This window comes from Syngnathus floridae, chromosome 12 (assembly GCF_059516105.1).
Source record: "Syngnathus floridae isolate MCC-2025c chromosome 12, RoL_Sflo_1.0, whole genome shotgun sequence".
Lineage (NCBI taxonomy): Eukaryota > Metazoa > Chordata > Actinopteri > Syngnathiformes > Syngnathidae > Syngnathus > Syngnathus floridae.
Window position 1 is genome coordinate 4,228,446 of NC_142424.1, and position 15,204 is coordinate 4,243,649.

The 15,204-nt window shown below is 44.2% G+C and overlaps 1 protein-coding gene across 3 annotated transcripts; it reads left to right on the forward strand.

The window, feature by feature from the left end:
• The first annotated feature begins 1,729 nt into the window (after positions 1-1,729).
• On the forward strand, positions 1,730-12,256 carry fubp3 (far upstream element (FUSE) binding protein 3). 3 transcript variants are annotated; one of them, XM_088392430.1, is made up of 19 exons: positions 1,730-1,888; positions 3,275-3,386; positions 4,427-4,460; positions 4,551-4,600; positions 4,728-4,799; positions 5,047-5,104; positions 5,254-5,416; positions 5,488-5,586; positions 5,917-6,021; positions 6,248-6,350; positions 6,493-6,593; positions 6,679-6,811; positions 8,977-9,137; positions 9,371-9,444; positions 9,530-9,606; positions 10,022-10,078; positions 10,288-10,350; positions 10,431-10,558; positions 10,683-12,256. In XM_088392430.1, exons 1-19 carry the CDS (start codon positions 1,796-1,798, stop codon positions 10,689-10,691), a joined length of 1,692 nt encoding a protein of 563 aa, XP_088248556.1. In that variant the 5' UTR covers positions 1,730-1,795; the 3' UTR covers positions 10,692-12,256. The 3 variants fall into 3 exon arrangements, with proteins under 3 accessions (XP_088248556.1, XP_088248559.1, XP_088248557.1); XM_088392433.1 differs by having other exon boundaries at positions 10,288-10,341; XM_088392431.1 differs by having other exon boundaries at positions 4,430-4,460.
• Positions 12,257-15,204: the final 2,948 nt, after the last annotated feature.

Sequence of the window (15,204 nt, forward strand, 5' to 3'; positions counted from 1 at the left end):
GAGCCACAGTCATACACACTCTTGTAATGCACTGATTGACTGGCAGAACTCTAGCAGCTCACACACCTGCTTTTATCGGGGCAGAATTTGTAATATGGTAAGGGCGGATAAGTTCCAGACCCGCCTGCAATCATAGAAAAACTGTGACACACACACTCCATATTTTTAAAAAAAATGACTGGCTGAGGCTCTTTGAATCAGTTTATTGAAAAAACAAAATACAGGCACCATCACTCAACGTGCTAACGGTTTAGCCACTTAGCACCACTGACACACACAGTCAACATCACAGGTGCTAGAATGAGAGAATGGTGACCACAACTGGATAAAAATAACACCAGTGGCTCACGTGCATATACAGGATTATTTTGGTATCATGTTTAAAGCTTTGAAACACATTGAGAACATCAGGAGTGGTCTGGATTTGTAATCAATGAGCAATTTCTATGAAGTGTAAATATTGAACTGTGGATTCACTGTAAACAAAACAAAAAAGTCAACACTTTTGTTTCCCAGCAGCTTTGAGCACATGGTAGCAATATGTGAGCAGGATCATACTTCAGTCATGCTAATTTTGTGAGTGGGGTGAGGTGGGGGGGTGCCGGTCTGAGAACAGCTGTAGATTCCCATTCAGTCGTTCTGATTCTCTTGTGGACATGATGAAGTGGCCAGAGGCTGGCGTGGAAAAGAAATTGATACGTGCAACGTGGAAACCTTAACAATCTTCTTGTGTGGGAAAAAAAGAGAACATGGTTAGAGCAGCTGCACATCATGTAGAAGTCAATAAGCACTTTTATGCAATCTACAGGCTTCACCATAATATTATAAAATGTTTTTCTTTTATGTATCTATTTGTTACTATTAATTAGGAAAACATAAATATGTTACCCAGAATATATTTCTAAAATATTAGAAAAGTCTTCCATACATCTTTTCATTTAATTTGTAGTATTTTTAATGTAATTTATGGATATTTTTATTACATATTTATCTGGATGCATATTTTATATGTATTAAAATTATTTTGATTGACATTTTTAATTTGATTTTCTTTAGAAATTGATGTATCTTGTTTTCATATAATTGCTTTCTTTCATAAATAGTACTTTTTAAAAAAATTTTTTATAAGACTTCCAGCCAGGAGCTAGCTGCATTGTGTAGTACTGTATAGCTTCCAGACCACACACTGCTCAGTGCTGCTTCTCACTGAGGTTTGGATATAATTTATGAAGCGGGAGACTGTTTTGCATAAAGATTTGGGGAAATTTGCTGCAATTTTACAGAGCTTTTTCTTCTGTCTGGCTGCTGGCGTTTTCCAGATGTGCACCGACATATGTTTCCACATGTGCAGCGAAGGGTAAAAAGCAATTATTTAAGTATTATTCTGACACTTTTTCAAATGCCTCACAAGTATCATGTCCATGATTCACACCGGATAGGGATTCATAAATAAAATATGTCTGTCTTGACATATGTTGCTGTTTTTCTAACCTCAAGAATTCTTTAGAAAATGCAGATGATAAATGTTTATAAAATAAAGTATGTATTGAAGAAAATACTGCATAATAAAATTCCCCATTAGGTAACCCCTGGGTGCCAAACTTGCGTGTCTTATTGTTCATGATATATATGGTCAATAAAGTTTGAAGTGGAAAAAAACATGTTGTTCTCCTGTGCGCGATTTCAATCCTCTCGCGAGATTTTGCTGCTCTCGGAGCTTGGGCTTGGCACATGTGCTCACCTCCCCCCGCCCCCTCCCCTCCTCAAGTGAGCCTCTCAGCTGCCGAGGCGAGTGATGATGATGGCGGAGCTGGTTCAGGGACAGGCCTCGGTGGCTCAGCCCGGAACGAAAGATGACTTCGCAGACACGATACGCCGAGTGCGACAGGTAACAAAATTGTACCGGATGGGAAGGCCTACAAAAGAAGCGCACGCGTGGGTGGATGGCAACAGTTTGGCTTGCGTGGAACCCTCTCCTCACCCTTCACCCCCTCCCCGTCAACCACAAACCATTCCTCATGTACCCAGCTAGCTCGTTAGCTCGGGGGCTAACAGCCACTAGCCGAGTTAGCATAGCTGAGCCGACAGATTAAGAGTTGTACAGCCGATACACTTCTACGTTGCTAACTGCGTCGGACGTAACGAGTCGACGGCGCCCCTCGGGGCTGGGTGACACGTTTTTCCACCCGAGACGCCGACGCCTCGTTGAACGCTAGAAGTTTTAGGTTAGCACAACTTTTGGCCAAGTTACGTCGACAACCTGTTGTCAAGCCCCCCCACACCCCCGCCCCACATACACACACAGAAGTTGCCTGTTAGCCTTAGCACGTTAGCTCCCCTCCCTCCCTACGACACCGAGCTCACCAGCCCGGCCGCCCCGGTGGCTGACAGCCCCTGAGAGGAGCTCAACTTTAGCCAGAATGTCTTGACACGCTGTCAGAAAGTTAGCTCGCCGTGGAGTAGTAAAGCCACCGCTGCCCCACTTAGATCAGAAGCCGAAAACAACCCGCGGTTTGCCCGCTATTACTTTTAGACTCTTCGAAAACATCTACCCCTCATCGTGTCGCCTTTTTACCCGAACGTGGGGGTTTATTTTTCGGACTGGCGTCGTACTTTGCTCGAGGTAATAAACACGAGTGAGCGAGCTAACTCGGGAGGCTAACTAAGCTCGGCTAGCTTAGCGTGTTTGGTAGTATCTGTTGGGAGAGTTAGGCCATGTCATGTAACGTCACCTGCCCCAAATAAGCCGCACTCCACGGATTTTTCCACGGCAAGTGCCACAAAAATATTATAACGTCAAGTAACCTACATTTGTTTTCCATTTGCACTAGCAAGACGTCAGCTGGTGTCCACAGTAGACTTTAACTTGGTTCACGTTGTTGTGTGTGGACATTTTCCAACACAAATGCATAATTGTTTAATTAAATGGGAGCAGTATAACAAGACAGGTCAATTAAAGATAATTCCAATAATACAAGTATCACTTTCCTTCGATATGAGTCTTTAAAAAGTGGAGAAAATTCACTCATTAGGGGTCGGGATTTTGGTGTGACCTATTTTGCTGAATCTGTTTTACAACTTATTATCAAAACAAATTAAGAGTTGATCAAACATTGCATATGTTGTTATAATAAATATTTTGGAGTTAACATAGCACAGTCAGGCAGATTTGTTACATTATGTAACATTCATGAAATTAGCCTTGGAAGCAATAGAAAATGACCCATAATGGCAGATCGACCAGTCAACGTGTTTTGCTGTGGATCTTCTCCAGATGGCCGCCAAGATGGGAGGAGAGCAGATGCCAAACCTTCACAGTCCTTCACCAGTCATCGACCCCTCCCTCTATGGCTTTGGAGGCCAGAAACGCACGATGGACAACGGAGGTAAGTTTCGTCTTGTGTAAAAAAAATAACCGTTGCAGGTGTAGTGAAGAACTGTTAACTGAGAATAATTTGCTGAAATGTTCCCAAACCCACATGGTTACACTATGATGGCAGCATTCGATGTTGGTTTTCAGCCTTGCTTGGTGATGTTTGTATTTAAAAAAATAAATTAAAAAAATAGCACGAACTGTGGTTCCAACGTCTGTCACAATGTGACATCTCTGTTTCAACCAGCATTGTTGTAAACAAGCCAACATGGCGCCACCCTTAACGATGGAGCCCGCCTAAATCTGGACTTTGTCTTGGCATGGAATATTCTATTACATTCATACCCTTCCACATCCCTCTTTTTTTTTGTTGTAGTTTTAAAATGGGAATATGTTAATATGCTTTTTTGGATTTTTCTTTTTAAATTGAGGTTTCACTTATTGTGGACACAGGCCCCACCCATGCAGCCAACACGTTTTCAAAACCTGAAAAAGGCCGAGCCATATTTCGTCAACACTGGAGCTTATACACAAAGTGTCCCAAAAATAGAATTGTCACCTGAAGCATGTCGTCAAAATCCAACCCGAGTAAAATAACCGCGCCACACGCGGCAATTCCATTCTACCATTACATCCTTTTTCTGAATTTCGCACACGACCCCTTGCATTTATATTCATAGCTGTCCCTATGTCAAGCGTGAAGTGCAATGGATTTGCCGAGGATGTGAAATGAGTGCAAACCAGCATAAAAATCGTCCACACCGGCTACTATCCCATCCGTGACGGCACATCCTCCTGCGCGACCTCTTGCACGCCGCTACCCGTCAACATTCACTCCGACCCGCCCGGCAGCCAAACTTGGGATTGAAATTCTCTTCAACGCAGTATATTTCCGTCCCGCTGCGCCTCAGACGACAACCGAGTCGATTGGCGGCGGGCGGCATCCCTTCCCCATCAGCAGAAATGTTTATCCACTTGATTGGATATCCGTATAAGTTTTGTTTGTTTTCTGGAATCATCTCTTGTATGCTAACTTGTGCGTCTTGCTCTCAGTAGGCAACCATCTCGGCGCAATGGTACATCAAAGGTGAGCAGAGTTCTGTAGCTCATTTTTGGGGGATAGTCCCCCCCCCAACCCCCGTTCAAAGACTATATTGATCGTGTCATAATCTCACAGGGCTCTCACGACAGAAGACTTCAAAGTGCCTGATAAAATGGTGGGATTCAGTAAGTGGGCTTTGAGTTCATTACAGTCGCCGCGAACGTTTCGGGTGTAATCATCGGTATTGATGGCGCGCTCAGCTCTTAGGTCACCGCGTCCACATTTCAAAAAACTCTTTCTTCTCATTTCCAGTCATTGGAAAAGGAGGAGAGCAGATTTCAAGAATCCAGCTGGAATCTGGCTGTAAGATCCAGATAGCGTCAGGTGAGTTAGTTTCAAACACGATTGTTTACAGCTTTAAATGTAAGTGTATCATTAAAAAAAAAAAGAAAAGAAAACACGGATGTATTAATAGTTTGCAATCTGGCTGCTTGAGCGAAACATTTTACATTTGTAGGGGCCGATGATTAATTGACCAGTCGATTTTCCACAACGTGTTTCCTTTCAAATCAATGTAGCTCTTTGATGGTGACGTTTCTGTGCTTTTTTTTTTTTTTTTCTTTTTCTTCAGACAGCGGAGGCATGTTGGACAGGCCCTGCACGCTGACCGGCAGTCCTGAGAACATTGAGTGAGTCCCCCAGCTCTCAACGTGTCCATTGTTGAGCCGCCGAGGTCACAAACCAATGTCTCCTTTCACTGCAACTTTTCTTCTCATCCAACATTGAAACATGACTAAGAAAAAAATATGTGACTAATACATCACGGCGCCTCACGCAGGCAGGCCAAGAGGCTGCTGAACGAGATTGTGGAGCAGTGTCGCTACGGCCCGGGTTTTCACTGCGAGATGGACGGCAGCGGCGCCATCCAGCAGATGCTCATCCCCGCCAACAAAGTGGGCCTGGTGATCGGCAAGGGAGGGGAGACCATCAAACAGCTGCAGGTGCGGTTCCGATCGAGTCGCCACGGTTTTCCCGTTATGTCCGTCTCATTGTGTTTTGTCTTCCCGTGTAGGAGAGAACGGGAGTGCAAATGATTATGATCCAGGATGATCCCATGCCTACCGGTGCAGACAAGCCTTTGAGAATAACTGGAGACCCCCACAAAGTCCAGGTTGGTCCTGCTTCCGCTCCAATGTTGGGCGGTTACGATTGGCTAGCAGTATGCATGTTCAGATACTGCCTTACTTTCTTTTTGATTCAACTGTTTTCGTTTCGGTTCAACCGGCCCGCACGCAGACAGGCCAGGCGGGAAAATCAAGAATTTTTGCTGAAATTCCTGATAGCCGCCACGCCCCTGCCTAGAAATGTTGTTCCTGCAAATATTTTGACTTTACGACTGCGTTAATGACTTTGGCTTATGTCACCGTGTAAACATAACTTAAGTGAACTGGGTATTACATTTTTTGAATTTGGTTACCCTTCCCCTTTTTTGTTCTTTCAGCAAGCACGTGAACTTGTGGTCAAGCTAATCAGGGATAAGGACCAAGGAGATTTTAGGGTGGGCAGGGCCGACTTTGGATCCAAAATGGGCGGAAGCAGTCTCGACGTAAGATGTTTTTAAAATGTGTTTACATGATTTATATGTCATTTGAATTTTAAGCATTTTGAGGATAACAAATTCACCAGCTCCAAGAATTACAATATTGCACAAACAGTTAAAAAATTAGGTATATTTTTTACAATGCATTTAATCTGTACGAGTTGCAACACATAAGATTTATGCCAACTTGCAACTGCTGACTCGAGTCGCATTTTTTTTCCTACTTGATCAGGTGGTGGTGCCCAGATTTGCGGTCGGCATCATCATTGGCAGGAACGGCGAGATGATCAAGAAGATTCAGACTGACGCTGGAGTCAGGATCCAGTTCAAACAAGGTAAGACCGTACAGGACAGCTACCGGCGCGACCCATTTAAAATGTGACGGTGCGATATTTGACGCTTTTAGCCCGGCCTCCTTTTGTTGCACCTGGCTGAATAGCCATGCCCTCTGACCTTGCGTGTCATTTGACCTGCTAGATGATGGAGTCAGCCCAGACCGTGTTGCCCAGGTGATGGGCCAGCCTGACCACTGCCACCACGCCGTGCATCTCATCAACGAGCTGGTTCAAACTGCCCAGGTACAGATGCGCTCCACCTTGTTGGGAACGTGAAAGGTCCTCAATTTGTGGCAGCACAGAAATCCGATGTCCTTGTCTTTTACAGGAGCGAGATGGCTTCGGTGGGGTCATGGGTCGCCGCAGCCGAAGTGACTGTAACATGGGCGCCGGTCTCGGAGGGCTGCAGGAAGTGACGTACGCCGTACCCGCCGACAAGTGCGGCCTGGTGATCGGCAAAGGTAAAAAAGACTCGTTTTCGCCGCTCGCGTGAGCACCCTTCCTATGAGCACAGTTCATCTCGGCGTAGCGAGTATATCCAACTCAACAGATTGCCTCGCCCCCGCCCACCAACCTTTGAATAAATGAGCGCCGCTCTGCCCTCGAGTGAATCCGACGAGGGGCGAGTGACCCCCCCCACCCCACAGGCCTCATGTATACAGCACAAGTGGCATTCATCGGCCCCACTAAGGGCTTAATGACGGGGATAATGCGTGTAATGTGACATTAATTGTTAAAGGTGCATAATAACAGCCCTCAATCATGTGGAAGGCCGCCTGGCATCTAATGAGCCTCTTTCAGCCCGATAGAGTGCAGCGAGGGAATGAATAGGAGGAATTAGCTTATTGGCTATTCATGCCCACTCTATTGCCAGCTATTTAAAAGTCATTGACCATTGCATTGGAAGAAGGCGTGTGTGTGTGTGTGAGCGCGCGTGTATTTTTCTCGCTGTGTGTGTGTGCGTGCCGTGAGAGTTGAAAGAAGGAAGGGGGGGGGGGCTCTTTACCAAAAATAAAAACATGGCAATAGAAATGTCAAGTGGCTTTTGTGCATGTAGCGGGCCAAGGGAAACAAATAAACCGGGGCGTTGCGTCCCCCTTCTCTCGACATTAGCATATGAAGTGGGTCAATATGGTCGAGATGGCGGTGGGTCTGGCTGCTGTCAGCCGACCCTTAAAGAGCGCGGTGATTAATATCTTTACGATGCCATATGTAGCCCGTTGCCCCCTGCTTTTGACCCTCTACACACACTCATCGCCGCTTGATGGATCAAGCCACCCACCAATCTGCTCCCACATTAAAACGGGTTTAAATTCATTGGCGCTTTCCACCCAAAATACCCAAATTGAACGTTCCCTTCTGTTTCATTCACCCGCAACGCTCTGCTAACCAGTCATCCTTGTAAAGCCTAATTCGAAAAAAATATCAATTGGAGTCGGCTCCTTTGTTTATTAATACACACGTGCACGTAAAATGTACTTTATTCACTCTCGTGAGTTAAATTTAAAACCATTCACATTATTTAGCGACAGCCATATTGTATAGTTCTCGGTCTTTACACAGTTCTATCTTCAAACGTATCATTTGAACCAATCTCAGAATCCCCTCTTTAAGAACAATTTAGCAGCAGCTCCCAAAAGATGGGCGTGCCCCCCCCCCCCTTTCCTCCTCGCAGCACCAGCCGCTAACCAGACCCTCTGAATACGGTCACCAGTTGCACTTTTGTGCAGCTCCCTTTCTTGCGGCGCACTAAACCAGTCTCATTAATAAGACCTGTATTATCTGCGCTGACTCCGGGCCAGTCCATGAAATGAATAGTCGGCCTCTTCATCGCTCTCGGCCGTCTGACTGCTCCAGCTCATAATGGCTTCATTAAGGCAGAAGTTGCATTTGTTTGACAATGCCTTAATGGCCCATGTGCAGTCTGTTGGCGTTGCAGGGAAAAAAGGCCGCGGGAGGAGGAGAGCTTTTTGATGAGCGTTTTCACGCGGGGGTCAGCCCGGGTCGTCCGAGTGTCAGCCACAAGTGAACAAATGTGTAATTGATGTCGGCACGGCCCCGGCGTCCCCCCACCCCACCCGGCCGGGAAGCGCCCTCGCTTCAGATGCGGAGGGGAGCCCATAGAGGGCTGGTGGCAGTTGTTCGGCCCCCCCACTTCATTCACTCCCCGCTCTCATCACAGAGGACAACACCAAGTCACGAAAGAAAAGGCGAAAAGAGACAAACGATATCCCGGGAGGAGGATACGCTTCAATTTTGGCCCCTTTCTCCTGCCGCCGATGTTTCGTTTCTCCCCGCTGGTGTAATTGCGCTCCCCACACGTCGGGAAGCTGGCATGTGATGCCGAGGTGGGGGGGTGACAAGCGATGTCCCACTTTTGTTTCCCGATTTGCACGGATGTTAGCGGAGAATGGTTGGAAAAGTGCCGAGGCGCATGGCGGTCGTCGTAAGGTAGCGGCGGGCGCGCCGCGCATCCTTCGGTCATGTGACTTGACACGATCCAAACGTCTCATCACGCGTGGGTCTCCATGAATACATTTTAAGTGACGCCTCTCGTCTTGCTGTTTACTTTCAATTCGATTTTTGTCACCCAAAATTCCAAAAGTTTTGTCTGTTGTGTTCTCAGGTGGCGAAACCATCAAGAACATTAAAGAGCAGTCTCGCGCTCACGTGGAGCTGCAAAGAAACCCGCCGCCCAACACCGACCCCAACGTTCGCATCTTCTCCATCCGAGGCACCCCGCAGCAGCTGGAAAAAGCTCGCCAGCTGATCGACGAGAGAATTGGGGTAGGTGGTCCGCCCATTGTCCCCGCCGCTTATATTCATGAGCGCACATGTCGCCGCTGTGAGTTTGGGGGGGGGTGGGGTTGCGTGGTCACGAGGATGACACCAGAGGTTACACACCAAGAATCCATCAAATGGACTTAATGGAGTGCATCAGTGCCTGGCCGTGACCTTCGACCTTGTCTGTTGGCTTCCTTTTCTTCAACACAAGTGTGGTCTCACTCTCTCTCCTGCAGGCTCCCGGGCTGGGAGGAAACGGCAGCTTTGGCATGAATCCCTACAACCAAGGAGCAGCCACTCCTCCTCAGCAGTAAAGTCAACTTTTTTTTTTTTTCCTCTCTCCACTTCATCAGCCGCTCATAAACGTGCGCTTAACTCACCTCATCTTCTCACAGCGGCCCCCAAACGTTCATGACTGGTGGATGGGGAACAACTTTCCAGATTTGGCAACCTCCGGGCCAACAGGACCATAGTGAGTTGGCAGTCACTCGTCAGAAATAATTCCAATCGATCTGAGCCATTTTGAAAAAGAATGAAATTGATTTACTGTATTTTCTCCCTAAATATTGTGTTTTTTTTATATATAAATATAAATGGCACCTTTGCTCTCCCCCCAAAATGGGATGCACAGTTAGCCCAACCAGGCTTCGATCATGTGACCGCATCATAAAAGTCACACGGTTGGAACAAAAGAGTCAAATCTCAAAATGACGGGAAAGGAAATGAGTCTTTATTACAGTGGAGATTTCGAGACATGATGATTACGATGGTGGTGATGGTAACCACCGCTTTCCTGTGCAGACACACTTTGAATGAAGTCTCCATGGAAATGATCAGGAAAGAGAATTGCACATGAGGAACTGACGGCGTTATCTGTCTGCTTTTAGGTCACAATGGATCCCAGACGGGCCAGATGGACTGGGAGCAGTATTACAAGAAGCTAGGCAAGCGTGCTATTTTTTATTTTTTTTATTTTTCTTCAAATATTAACCCACTGCCATCTACCCTGTACATAACCAAAGGTCAAACGAGCTCCGTTCTCTGACATTGGTCCAAGTTCAATTTGGTCGACTCGGAAAACAAAATCACATTGAGATCAGTTGTTTGATAATAGCACAAAATTAATTTATGGTGACGTTTGTTTTTTTTGCAGGTCAGCAAGGCCAACAAGCCCAGAGCGGCCCTCCCGAATACAACAAAGCCTGGGGTGAGTTAAGTGAGTGTACCTCGCACACACACACACGCACGACCTCTCTGTGACCTCATCTGTAATTTTATTTCTTTTTTTATTTGCAGGGCAAACTTCGACTCCTGGCTCTCAGCAGGCTTCCAATCCAGACTTCAATGCCTGGGTGGACTTCTACAGGCAGCCCATGGCCTACTTTAACCAGGGCGCCCAGCAGAGTCAAGCCCCGGGCCTTCAGGTGAGACTCACAATGAAATATAAAATATTTATACTTATGTGGGAAGCCATTATTATTTTTAGCTGCTTATCGGTTTTCACGTTGCTGTGTGTGAACCACGATGTTGCACGTGTGTGTTGTCCAGGATCACTAGAGAAGGACTCATCGCCGAAGATGAAGACAGCCCTCTTTTTTTCCCCTTTATCATTTTTTGGGTTGTTTTTTTTTTTGTTTTTTTTTTTCTAGACTCGCAGCGCCTTGAAGACTTTTCTTAGTGGGAAACACTAGCTGTAGAATGATATGATAAAATATATTTGTAATCAGCAGAACCTTTATTTGTTACTAAATGCTTGTGTACACTGTTATTTTGATTAGAGCGTGTTATCTGGGATCTTTTTCTTTTTTCTCTTTTTGTTTTTTGGCCAAAATGAATAGCGCGTGTGTAACATTTCAAAGAGGCAATACGTATATACGATCTGTTCCGTTTCTTGCGGCACCACATTGATTCCGCTTAGCAGTCTTGAATACCTTTTTTTGTTGTTGTTGTGTCACTAAAGAGCGTCTTGCGATGATTGTTATTTTTACATAATTCAGTGAAATGAAACTGTGATGTTTTGTTACAGCAGAATGTGTTTTTTGTTACATGGTTGAAAGCGAAGACAAAAAAGCAATAGTTCTAATTTAATTGTGCATTGTATGCTGTTTATTCATTCATTGTCATTTTATTGTACTCAATCACACACACACACACGGGGGAAAAAGGTGCAATATCTTATTTCACGTTTGATATACAAAGATGGCTTCTCTAATATTTTGACCGACTTTTAACTTGTAGTTTTATGATGTTTTCTTTTTTTCTCTCTGGAGGATAATTTATTACGTGGATCTGAATATATAAAATACTTAAGGATGTTTGCCTTTGCTACCTTGTAAAAGTGTATATATTTATATACATGCTCTTGTATTTGACTGTTAATTTAACAAAAAAATATATATGTTTCATTTAGAATGATTCTTTCCTGCCACCAGTATTGTCGGAAAATTGTCCCTCCTTATTTTTCCTTGGTTCTTATTTTCTTATACTGCTCCAAGATTGTGAATGTGATTGAAATTGGATGTTGCATCTTATGAAAAAGAAATATGTTGGGGTTTTTTTTTTTTTTTGGTTTTATGTTCTGGTGCGTGTTCAAGACTGCTAAGCCTCTGTTTCCTTCTACCTGTGCGATGATTAATTGGTTTTTGTTATGTTTTAAGAAGTGTTATGATCAAAAAAAAAAATATATGCTCTCCTCCGGTACCTCCTGCTTCTGTCCGATGCTAATAACTTTTTAATTATTTTTTTATTTTTGTTGTGTGATCTAATATAAAAATTTAGATGATGATGACGTGTCATCATGGAGAACCGATTCTTGTATTAACGTCATTTCTTAATGAAAAGGGATATATAATTTGGAGGAAAAATAAACTAATTATGGCGGGTTTACTTTTGGTGTACAGTTAACCATGTATTAAAAAAAAAAACATTCAGACTACCTTCATTGTGTATTGTTATACAAGCCGTTTTTTTTGTTGGGGTGTTTTTTGTTTTTTTGTCGCCTGAGAGTTCTATTGTGTAAATACAACCATGATAGGCCGACTGTATGTTTTATTAGCAGAAAATCTATTTTCTATATAGCCTGTTGACAGTTCTCGAGTCATAATAAATTTTCCGCAAGCCTCTCTTGTGGTTGACCTCCGTTTTAATTCTCGCTCAACGACACATTGCATAACTGTGAACACATGATTTTAAATGTATCTGCATTAGAGTGGCTCAAAAAAAAAAAAAAAGTTTCACAATCCAGCTTCCGGTATCTGTTTAGGTGCTACTGATTTTCTCATCTAAGGTACAGCCAACATTCTCACCAGGATGCCCACACCTCCAAAAAGTTATCAGGCACACTGACCCCCGCCCCTCCCCAAAAAAAAAAAAAAAAAAAAAGCGGAAGAATCATCTTAAAAAGTGATTGCAAGAGTGCTCGAGGCGCACCGCCTTGTCCTCGGGGCCCTAATAATAAGTGACATGTTCCTCCCGTCCGCCTCCTCCTGCTTTACCAGTGAACGTTTGAGCCTGGCAGGGGGGCCGTGGCGCACTGGGCCCCGTCGCGGCCCCTGCATTGATGCACTGCAGCTGTTTCCAAATCCAAGCCTTGATTTTGATCCTCTTCCTCTTTTCCCCAAGGACACTAATGACCCGGTGCTTCATTGTGGCCAGCTAATAACCTTCTTGTTCCAGGCTCATTCCCAGAGCCTCAATGAGTGCAGCCTCTATTGTTGCCGTGGTAATTAATTCATTGTTTGCTTGTCTGCTACATCATCTCCGAGCTAATAGGACTATTAGGGCCTTGGGATAAAAAGAAAGAAATGGACCATTTCGAAAGAAACTAGTTTTTATTATTCAAGGAGATACTTTTCTGAAAATGGGTGTTTGAATGCAAGTTTTAATATTTTGTTTTATATGTGCTAGTGTATTGACTTAATAGTAAATATAAAATTAATGTTTGGAATATAAACTGTTTATTACGTGATTATTTTGTTGTAGATAGTATGTATTTGTTGATTGTAAAAAAATAGAAAATAACTTGCCTCATTATAAAGCCAGCCTTTTCAAAATATTTATGTAAATTTCAAATACTCTTTTCTGTTACGGTTGTTCATGTCAAATGACCTTGTTCTGGTTTCTGTTTTGCAATCGTTAGGTTTCAAGTACTAATGTGAAAATAATTTAATAGCTTTTCATTTCACATTAAGCTTTGTTGCCCATTCTGATGATTTCAAGTGTGTCATGTGACTCATGTCTATGCACCCCCCCATCCCCTCCCCATATAAAGGCAGGCAGGTGTGGTGTGACAAGGGGAAGAATGGTGGCGCTGCAGGGGGGTCCCACCTCTGCTCTCACCTTTGCATCAGATTATCTGATCTCCACTGCAGTGCACACACTGAGACACTCACCGTGCGGCTTAATCTCATTTTAATGACTCCTCACTTGTCTGGCGTGTGTGTGTTGCAGGTCTGACTGGTCATCCAAGTCCTTCACTTAAGTGTGTATGTTTTCTTGTCTAAATGTGTTGCTCCATCATTTGTGTTCTGAAATGCTATCAATGAAAACTCGAGCTTCAAAAGCAAAACTTGACCTCATTAGATGTGCGCTAGTGTGCTCAGTGTATACAAATGATTATTCATTGGACGTTCTAATGTATTCCAACACGTTTTGTTGTTCTTAAAGGGGAGCAAATCTCCATTTATCCTGCTTTTTTTTTCATTCTTCTCTTTGATAGCTTTCCCAGCAGCTCTTTGAAACGCGACAATTAGCGCGCGTCTTTGTGCAATAATTGTCAATCATCCACACGAAATTGATAGGCTTTAAATGGCCAGGAGAAAAGCCCCCTCCGACAATGGGGCCGCCTGAGCTTATATGTGTGTGTGGGGGGGTGACATGACCAGCAGCCGAGGTTAATGCATAAATAAGCAAATCAAATCCATGCCTGAGCCCAATTCAGGACCTTTAATTCCTCTTTAATAAAGAGCCCGGCCCCGCCCTGATTTTTTTAAAATGGGGGGGTTGATGAATCCCATCAATGTAAATCAATCTAGATGAGAAAAGGAATAGATTAGGGAAGGGGGGCTAGAAAACTCAGGGCGGGGGGTTGCCCAAATTTCATCTGGGAAAAAAAAAAAGTGGAGGCTCATAAAAAAGCAGCTGTTTGCCCAGTAATCTTTTTACGTGCCCTGTCACTCACCTTGCCTCTTTTTGGATCTACTTGCCATCTATACCTCCATATTTAAACCCCTTCCCCCCCTCCTCTTTAAAAAAAAAAAAATCCCATTTTTCTCCCAATCCTCCTTGTAGCTACTGCAGTGAAAAGAGGCGTGCATGGATGTCAAATTGCCCTCAAAAGCCCCCATGAAAGATTGATTTGCGACACTTTTCAGAGGCCCTGACATCACTTTGGGGAGAAAAAAAAAAAAAAAAAAAGAGTGGGGGCTGAAGGCTCGAAGCAGCGAATGGAATAAAGATGTCCTAAATAAAAAGAAGGAAAACTGCCCATTTAGCCGCACTCCGTGAAGCTTGAAAAATAGGGGGCTCGTATATATACTCATCGAAACGTTGTCACAATACCGAGAGGAGGGGGTGAGTGAGTTTGGGGGTGGGGGGGGGGGCACGCACAGCAACAGCCATGAATATTAAACCGTTTTACCTCAACAAGTGCAGCCCGTCAAAGCAGCTTTGCATGGGAACAATGCTGTAAAACAACCCCCCACTACCTTTTTTATGCCCCCCCCCAACCTTTCTCCTCGTCCCCAGTCCAAGATATGTTTAAAAAAAAAAAAAAAACATGAGCGTGTTTTCATTCTTGTTATTCCCGCGCTTACTCCCCGCACTAAATAACATTACAGGCACATGAATAGCAAATGCACTCAAGGGAACAATAACGGCCACTGCTTTAGAAATTAACAAAAACATTCACGTGCAGCACTTTTCTATAGTCTGTTTTGGGGTGTTTTCTGGAGGGGGGGGGCATGCTGCTATTTTTTTACAGTGAGGAAAATTGACCAGTTCTTTGAATTGAACTTTTGAAAATCATTTTGTTCCAAAAGATACCCAATACTCTGTTTTTCTTCCTTTGCGC

Bases quoted from the DNA above. Each gene is read 5' to 3' on its own strand.
- fubp3 (XM_088392430.1), top strand. From the start codon at position 1,796: ATGATGATGGCGGAGCTGGTTCAGGGACAGGCCTCGGTGGCTCAGCCC. The intron at 5,417-5,487 runs GTGCGGTTCCGA...CTTCCCGTGTAG, and splicing joins AGACCATCAAACAGCTGCAG to GAGAGAACGGGAGTGCAAAT. The intron at 6,594-6,678 runs GTACAGATGCGC...TGTCTTTTACAG, and splicing joins AGCTGGTTCAAACTGCCCAG to GAGCGAGATGGCTTCGGTGG.